We start from the raw sequence: 9,671 nt of genomic DNA, 5'->3' as shown, positions 1-9,671 counted from the left end.
TAAGATACTGTGTGTGTGTGTGTGTGTGTGTATATATATATATATATATATATATATATATATATACTTTTAGCCTTACAGTTTTGTTTCTCAAGTATAAATACCTACAGTCGTGGCCAAAAGTTTTGAGAATGACACAAATATTAGTTTTCACAAAGTTTGCTGCTAAACTGCTTTTAGATCTTTGTTTCAGTTGTTTCTGTGATATAGTGAAATATAATTACACACACTTCATACGTTTCAAAGGCTTTTATCGACAATTACATGACATTAATGCAAAGAGTCAGTATTTGCAGTGTTGGCCCTTCTTTTTCAGGACCTCTGCAATTTGACTGGGCATGCTCTCAATCAACTTCTGGGCCAATTCCTGACTGATAGCAACCCATTCTTTCATAATCACTTCTTGGAGTTTATCAGCATTAGTGGGTTTTTGTTTGTCCACCCGCCTCTTGAGGATTGACCACATGTTCTCAATGGGATTAAGATCTGGGGAGTTTCAGAGCCACTTAGTTATCTCACTTTTGCCTTATGGTACAGTGCTCCATCGTGCTGGAAAATGCATTGTTCTTCACCAAACTGTTGTTGGATTGTTGGAAGAAGTTGCAGTTGGAGGGTGTTTTGGTACCATTCTTTATTCATGGCTGTGTTTTTGGGCAAAATTGTGAGTGAGCCCACTCCCTTGGATGAGAAGCAACCCCACACATGAATGGTCTCAGGATGCTTTACTGTTGGCATGACACAGGACTGATGGTAGCGCTCACCTTTTCTTCTCCGGACAAGCCTTTTTCCTGTTGCCCCAAACAATCGGAAAGAGGCTTCATGGGAGAATATGACTTTGCCCCAGTCCTCATCAGTCCATTCACCAAATTTTCTGCAGAAGATCAATCTGTCCCTGATGGGTTTTTTTTTTAGATAATTGGCTTCCTTGCTGCCCTTCTTGACACCAGGCCATCTTCCAAAAGTCTTCGCCTCATTGTGCATGCAGATGCGCTCACACCTGCCTGCTGCCATTCCTGAGCAAGCTCTGCACTGGTGGCACTCCTCTTTAGGAGACGATACTGGCGCTTGCTGGACTTTCTTGGACACCCTGAAGCCTTCTTAACAAGAATTGAACCTCTTTCCTAGAAGTTCTTGATGATCCTATAAATTATTGATTGAGGTGCAATCTTAGTAGCCACAATATCCTTGCCTGTGAAGCCATTTTTATGCAACGCAATGATGGCTGCACGCGTTTCTTTTCAGGTCACCATGGTTAACAATGGAAGAACAATGATTTCAAGCATCACCCTCCTTTTAACAGGTCAAGTCTGCCATTTTAACTCAATCAGCCTGACATAATGATCTCCAGCCTTGTGCTTGTCAACATTCTCACCTGAGTTAATAAGACGATTACTGAAATGATCTCAGCAGGTCCTTTAATGACAGCAATGAAATGCAGTGGAAAGGTTTTTTTGGGATTAAGTTAATTTTCATGGCAAAGAAGGACTATGCAATTCATCTGATCACTCTTCATAGCATTCTGGAGTATATGCAAATTGCTATTATAAAAACTTAAGCAGCAACTTTTCCAATTTCCAATATTTATGTAATTCTCAAAACTTTTGGCCACGACTGTATATCATGTTCACATTTCATTAAATAACTCCATGCTTCTAACCCTGTTTTACACTCCAATATTTGTTTTAGCATTCCATTTTTTTTGTTAATTCTTTTACTTACTTATGAAACACTGACATATTCTGCAGTACTTTACAGATGTCTTTGGAGTGTGGGAAGAAACTGGAGAACCTAGAGGAAACACAAGGAGAACATACAAACTCCATGCAGATTTGGCCTTGGTCAGACTCAAATCTAGAATCCCAGCTCTGCAAGCCACCAGTGCTAACCTCAAGTAATGGTGTACTGTATTCTCTTTTTACAGACGTATGCGAAAAATGTCTATGATTAGTGACCAGACTAATTTGGAAGGAAAGCATCTGTATCAACTCACAGGATGCATACCAACAGCAGGTAAACACTATACTAATATACTAGATAGATAGACAGACAGATAGATACAGTAGATAGATCCATTTGTCAGACATGTCCCATTGGAACCTGTGATGATGTCCAGTATTATCCCAGGATGATGACTTGCAATACAAAGCTGATCACACTCATACATGTGCAGTGACCTGACAGTTCACTGCTAAAGGGTTAAAGTTATAATACAGACAATTCACAATGGTTTACTTCTAAAGTTCTTAAAATGTTTACTGAGATGCGAACTCTTTAACTGCACTTTCAGTTAATGTGACTTTACTATGCACTATGTATTCTAAAGTTCTGTATATGGGTAGGAAATAGTTAACAGGCAGTGTGCTGTTCCAGCTATGGTTTTGATCTAGAATTGTATTCTGTGTTATCTGTTCACCACTATACTTAAAAGGGTTATCCTGGAAAAGATAATCATGACTTATCCTCCGGATAGGTCATCATTATCACATCAGTGAGACCAAGTCCCGGCACCCCCACCCACTGTTTCAGGGAGCTGCATCTCTGGTGAGTAATGCGGGCTCCCAGCAGCTTTCCAGCGGGCTCCCAGACAGCGGCATACATTGTATAGTGGCAGCACTTGGTATTGCAGTCAGTCCCTTTGACTTGAATGGGGCTGAGCTGCGAGTAGGCCATATGACCGATGTACAGTAATGTTATTAGGATGAGGCTGCGGCACTCAAGGCCTATTCTAAGAGCTCATCAGCGGGGGACCCAGGTGTTGCACCCCCGCAGATCTGATAATGATGACCTATCCTGTAAAACCTCTTGTCAGTGATGGCGAACTTTTTAGAGACCGAGTGCCCAAACTGCAACCCAAACCCCAGTTATTTAGGCTACTTTCACACTAGCGGCAGCCTTCTCCAGCAGGCTGTTCTGGCAGGGGAACAGCCTGCCGGATCCGTGCTGCCGCTAGTGCACCGTGCGCAGGAAGTTCCTCTCCGTCCCCATTCACTATAATGGGATGGGCAGGAGGTCCGGCCGCAGCACGGAAAACATGCCAAGAGGCGGCTGGAATAAAACCATGACATGTCTATGGTGTACCAATAGGCCTTAGGCCCCTTTCACACGGGCGAGTATTCCGCGCGGATGCGATACGTGAGTTGAACGCATTGCACCCGCACTGAATACCGACCCATTCATTTCTATGGGGCTGTTCACATGAGCGGTGATTTTCACGCATCACTTATGCATTGCGTGAAAATCGCAGCATGCTCCTCTTTGTGTGTTGCGGTGCGATAATCCACGCAACGCAGGCCCCATAGAAGTGAATGGGGTTGCGTGAAAATCGCAAGCATCCGCAAGCAAGTGCGGATGCGGTGCGATTTTCACGCACGGTTGTTAGGAGACGATCGGGATGGAGACCCGATCATTATTATTTTCCCTTATAACATGATTATAAGGGAAAATAATAGCATTCTGAATACAGAATGCATAGTAAAATTGCGCTGGAAGGGTTAAAAAAAAATAAAAAATTATTTAACTCACCTTAATCCACTTGCTCGCGTAGCCCGGCAACTCTTCTGTCTTCATCTGAGTTTTGTGCAGTAACAAGGACCTTTGGTGACGTCACAGTCATCACATGCTCTTTTACCATGGTGATGGATCATGTGATGACTGTGACGTCACCAAAGGTCCTTGTTACTGCACAAAGCTCAGATGAAGACAGAAGGAGATGCCGGGCTACGCGAGCAAGTGGACTAAGGTGAGTTAAAATTTTTTTTATTTTTTTAACCCTTCCAGCGCTATTGTACTATGCATTCTGTATTCAGAATGCTATTATTTTCCCTTATAATCATGTTATAAGGGAAAATAATACAATCTACAGAACATCGATCCCAAGCCCGAACTTCTGTGAAGAAGTTCGGGTTTGGGTACCAAACACGCGTGATTTTTCTCACGCGAGTGCAAAACGCATTACAATGTTTTGCACTCGCGTGGAAAAATCGCGGGTGTTCCCGCAACGCACCCACACATTTTCCCGCAACGCCCGTGTGAAAGGGGCCTTAGACTTTTCATGCCATTCATCAGCGCAGGTCGCACTATGAACAGCACAGGCAGCGCACTGAATGTAGGCAGGCTATAATAGCTAAATGATAAATTACATGGAAGATATACTATACTGACTGATACGTTAACTGGCTTTCTATGACATTAGTCTTGGTGTATCTGTGTGTTTGAGGGAAATTGGTATTGAGACGATTTCAAATGTAATCAATTAAGATGCCTGATAAAGACTTTAGTTCAAGATTAAAGGGGTTCTCTAAGACTGAGAACCCCTTTTCATATCACCAGTGGGGAGAAAGGAAAGAAGAGCTCGGTGCTGGAACCAAAGCAACAGGCGAGTCTTATGTTTTTTTTAAATCTCTGCACCCTGCATGGAAAAATTAAAAGGAGTTCTATGTCCTGGAGAACCCCTTTAAAACTTGTTGCACTTGCCTCCTAATAAAATACAGCCACTTCAGCAAAGTCTTACAAATTGCCATTTGGTGTGGTTGTGTCTGTAAATGTTAGCATCAGGGAAGAAGCAATTTTTGACAATCTTTATTAAATGCATTAAATCCTATGGTGAGACCTTTGTAGTCATTGGCTAATTACAATATCTTTAAGAGCCCTTTTCAGGGGCCACTGATTGGAAAATAATGTTTCTTTTGGCCAATAGTTGCGCTGTGTAACAAGGGCCTTTATGTAATCATAAAAATGCTTACTGCTTGGCAGCACATTATGTAAACAGGGGACACGCTACCTATGTAATGTAAAGTGTAAGGAAGTTGGATGAACCGTCCCCCAGGCCGTTTTGATCAGCCCATGTAAAGGCTTTTTAAATTAGTGCCAATTATCTTGTCTTGTCTAGCCATAACTAAAGATGAACTGTATAGTGGTGGAGAACGATGTGCCTTGCAGTAACCCGCATAGAGAGCTTTCTATGGTAGTTAAAGGGAACCTGTCACCAGTTTTATGGTGTCCTAACTAAGGGCAACATAAATAAGTGACTAATTCTCTTAGCAAAATGCTGGGTCACTTTCTTTAATTGACCCAGTCAATCTGCCAACATCTTGTATTGAAAAGCTCCAGCTCATAATGATGAGTGTAATGAGATGAATGTAATATTTGCATGTCTTCTGTGTTTTGTACCCACTTCTGCTTTTGGCTACCAAATCATAAGCCAATTCTGATGGGACCGTAGTCCACAGAGTGGCCCAATGGCATAGTGGGTAGGTGGCAGCAGCATGAGGAAGCCACAGAGTGGCCCAGTGACATAGTGTTGATTTAGCAGCAGCATGAGGAGACCACAAAGTGGCAAGGTGACATAGTGTGGAGGTGGCATCAGCAGCATGAGGAGGCCACAGAGTGGCACAATGACAGAGTGTGAAGGTTATTGGCTGCTCGGCCAGGACAACAGAATTAGGGAGCAGGTCACCTCCTATCGCATCCCTAACCTGACCCTAACTCCTAACCATCTGAGCCAATCCTGATGGTGGGAGGGCTCATACACCGGAACCTAATACTTCCTACTCGCCCTCAGGATTGCCCTGGAACAAGGAGCAGGGTAAGACGACCTGTTCCTTCTGGACACGGAGGAACAGGAGTCTCACTGGCCAAGCTGCAAGGCGATGGGGTACATAAACAGACATATGGATATGGCAGGAGAACTACTCTTGTTCACACCTACCTGCCACAGCCTTGCTGACTGGATCCCATGCTCACAAGCTGATGTCCAGACCAAACATAAATGGACACAGCAAACACACATACACACACAGGAACCCAGATCCATACCTGCATTAAACATGAAAGGAAAACAACATCATCTTAACATCACATATAAACATTTATGACCACAAGGGTGGCCCTCACTGGCAGATGGTATAAGGGACCAGGAGGGTGCCTCCAGCTTACAAACAAGGCTGGAGTACCCTTCAGACTACTGATCTTAACTGAGGCTTTATAGCCCATGTAGCCACACCCACACACAGACACACCCAGTGCACACACACTAGGAAGGAAGTTAACCCTTCCAACACCAGGGAAGAGAAGACAGCAACTTAAAAGGGAATACACACACAATAAACCCTGTGCACACCAGACAAGGAAAGTGCACACATATAAACACACGTTGCCAAGTGCAACCGCATGCACAACATAGCAAGCTGCCTCGCAACAGCTCAGGCTGCTATGCTGCCACATAAATAATGTTGCCAGCGGCAACCACAGGTGAGGCAACATACTACAGCCCTCACCTGTGATTGACAACCAGACCTAGACCGCAGGCAACTGCGTGCGGTTACAGGAGTCACGACCATGACCATGGTCGTGACAGGAGGCCACAGAGTGGCAAGGAGACAGAGTCTTGAGCTAGCAGCAGCATGAAGAGGCCACAGAGTGGAAAGGTAACATAGTGTGGAGGTGGCAGCAGCATGAGGAGGCCTCAGAGTGGCAGGGTGACATAGTGTTTAGTTAGCAGCAGCATGAGGAGGCCACAGAGTGGCAAGGTGATATACTGTGGAGGTGGCAGCAGCAGCATGAGGAGGCCACAGAGTGGCAAGGTGACATAGTCTGGAGGTGGCAGCAACATGAGGAGGCCACAGAGTGGCAAGGTGACATAGTGTTGAGTTAGCAGCAGCATTAGGAGGCCACAGAGTGGCAAGCTGACATAGTGTGGAGGTTGCAGCAGAAGTATGAGAAGGCCACAGAGTGGCAATGTGACATAGTGTGGAGGTGGCAGCAGCAACATGAGGAGGCCACAGAGTGGCCAAGTGACATAGTGCCGATTAAGCAGCAGCATTAGGAGACCATAGAGGGGCAAGGTGACATAGTGTGTAGGTGGCAGCAGCAGCATGAGGAGGCCACAGAGTGGCAAGGTGACACAGTGTTGAGTTAGACAAACAAAAATGACCCAGGGTATCCCCAAGGCGGGTAAGAAACAGTGCCCACCCTGAATAGCCACAGGGGATACACCTAAAGTGTAACTCGGTAAAAGCTCCCGAGTGAAATAGCAGAAACAAATGAAAAGAGAGCTCATATTACCAAAAATATATAAATTTTATTACAATAAGTTAAAAAATGATAACAAAAAAAGGAGAAGGGTAAATTAATACATGAGATGCCGTGAAACAAGGTGATGGGAGCGGAGAAAAAACAACAGCACCACCCTGGGAGGAAGGAGCACACGGTTGAGACAAATGAAGAGATGTAATATACATAGTATCTGACATGGGAATAAGCGATCTTGGGTGCAGTGCCCAGTCCATGCAAGAAGTGAATGGAGAAATAGAACCATACAATATCAGGTAAAGCACGGTCAGCTCATGCACCCCCACTAGAAGTAGATACAAACATGTGAGGATGGAAATTGTATCAAACAGGGCAAAGTGCCGGTGGACAAGAATTGACCACACAATCAGCGGGGGGCAATGGGAGACCAGAGCTTACCTGAAATAACCGTGTGCAAAGAAACCCAGGGTGGAGTTAGCAGCAGCATGAGGAGGCCACAGAGTGGCAAGATGACATAGTCTGGAGGTGGCAGCAACATGAGGAGGCCACAGAGTGGCCAAGTGACATAGTGCCGATTAAGCAGCAGCATTAGGAGACCATAGAGGGGCAAGGTGACATAGTGTTGAGGTGGCAGCAGCAGCATGAGGAGGCCACAGAGTGGCAAGGTGACATAGTGTTGAGTTAGCAGCAGCATGAGGAGGCCACAGAGTGGTAAGAGGTGGCAGCAGCAGCATGAAGAGGCCACAAAGTGGCAAGGAGACATAGTGTTGAGTTAGCAGCAGCATGAGGAGGCCACAGAGTGGCAAGGTGAGATAATGTGGAGGTGGAAGCAGCATGAGACCCCATAGTTGCCTAGAGACAGAGTTGTCAGTTGGCTGCAGCATGAGGAGACCACAGAGTGGCAAGGTGACATAGTGTGGAGCTAAATCAAGGTGAATACAAGCAGCACACAATGGTATCCCAGAGCTTGTATGTGGAATGCAGCAGCTGTATCCAATACCACGGATCCCAGGTGGACACAGAACAATTGTAAAAAATTATGTTACAGCAGCATCTCCAACGATCTCCCTTATTGTAGTATTTCAAAGCATATGTGCAAACAAATAATGCAATGTTTCGGCTATCTTCAGCCTTTGTCAAGCATATGAGCATGCATGCTTGACAAAGGCTGAGGACAGCCGAAACGTTGCATTATCTGTTTGCACATATGCTTTGAAATACTACAATATAGGAGATCGTTGGAGATGCTGCTGTAACATAATTTTTTACAATAGTGTGGAGGTGGCAACAGCAGCAGCATGAGGAGGCCACAGAGTGACCCAGTGACATTGTGTTGAATTAGTAGCAGCATGAGGAGACCACAGAGTGGCAAGGTGACATAGTGTGGAGCTGGCAGCAGCAGCATGAGGAGGCCACAGAGTGGCCCAGTGACATAGTGTTGATTTAGCAACAGCATAAGGAGACCACAGAGGGGCAAGGTGACATAGTGTGGAGGTGGCAGCAGCATGAGGAGGACACAGAGTGGCAAGGTGACATAGAGTTGAGTTACCAGCAGCATGAGTAGGCCATAGAGTGGCAAGGTGACATTGTATGGAAGTGGCAGCAGCATGAGGAGGCCACAGAGTGGCAAGGTGGAATAGTGTTGAGTTAGAACCAGCATGAGGAGGCCACAGAGTGGCAAGGTGACGTACTGTGGAGGTAGCAGCAGCAGCATGAGGAGACCTGAGTGGGCTTTAGAACATATAACTGCACAGCCCCTTCATCACCCAGCTCCCATTTACGATCGGCTACATCATCATCGAGTATTGACTGCACGTCACTGATGTCCTCCTCAATGGTCTCTGAGCCAGGAGCCTGACCGCTCGCAACGCCAGCTCCCACGCCACTCTCCTCATCACTACTTGCCCATCTACCGGAGGAAGCGGCGGATGTCTCCCCCAGATCTTGGCTGGGCGGTAGCTGCTGACTGTCCTCTAGTAGCTCATCCTCGCTGTATAGTGAAGCTAAGCTCACAGCATATAATACTTCTCTGGCTGAGGGAACAGAAAAGGACAGAGGCAGGATGATGACAGGTTTGGGCACAGGGCCTTTTCCCCAGCCATGCCAACTAAGGGTTGTGTCTGACGAACCCACCGGCTCTTGGCTGGAGGTGTCTGATGTGACTTGGGACAACCATTCAAGAACTGCTGGGTTGCTGGTCAAGACACGACCGCTAGCTGACACTGGGAGCTCAGGCCACTGGAAGTAACCCTGCTGCCACGCCCTCTTACTCTGCTGTAACCTGTCCCTGCGCCAGAAACATTTAGACCTGTGCCCCTCCCCTGTGCAGGGCCTGTCACTTCTCTGTCTGACATACTGTTAGATCAAATAAGTAAATAAAAAGGAAATTAATACACCCCAAAAAAGGCTGCAATTTTGTCACTTTACCACACAACGGCAAATAATACATTTTTTGGGCCACTAATACACGCCCAAAAAAAGCTTTAGAACATATAACTGCACTGCTGAATGACCAAAAAAGCTTTAGAACACATAACTGCACCGCTAAATGGCAAATAATACTTTTTTTGGGCCACTAATGCACACCAAAAAGGGCTGTAATTTTCTCACTTCACCACACAACGGCTAATAAGCCCTTTTTT

At 45.6% G+C, this 9,671-nt stretch overlaps 1 protein-coding gene across 1 annotated transcript in view; it reads left to right on the top strand.

Annotated features, from left to right (window-relative positions):
* Window positions 1-1,925: 1,925 nt before the first annotated feature.
* The window catches only part of SAMD7 (sterile alpha motif domain containing 7), a 52,236-nt gene continuing 44,490 nt past the window's right edge, over window positions 1,926-9,671 (top strand). The window contains exon 1 of the mRNA XM_044291064.1: window positions 1,926-2,010. Coding sequence (XP_044146999.1) covers window positions 1,926-2,010 — 85 coding nt within the window. The remainder of the gene's footprint in view (window positions 2,011-9,671) is intronic.

The sequence above is a fragment of the Bufo gargarizans genome, chromosome 4, assembly GCF_014858855.1.
Source record: "Bufo gargarizans isolate SCDJY-AF-19 chromosome 4, ASM1485885v1, whole genome shotgun sequence".
NCBI classification, from domain to species: domain Eukaryota; kingdom Metazoa; phylum Chordata; class Amphibia; order Anura; family Bufonidae; genus Bufo; species Bufo gargarizans.
Note: the sequence above shows the minus strand (reverse complement) of the source record. Positions and strands in the feature narration are given on the sequence as shown.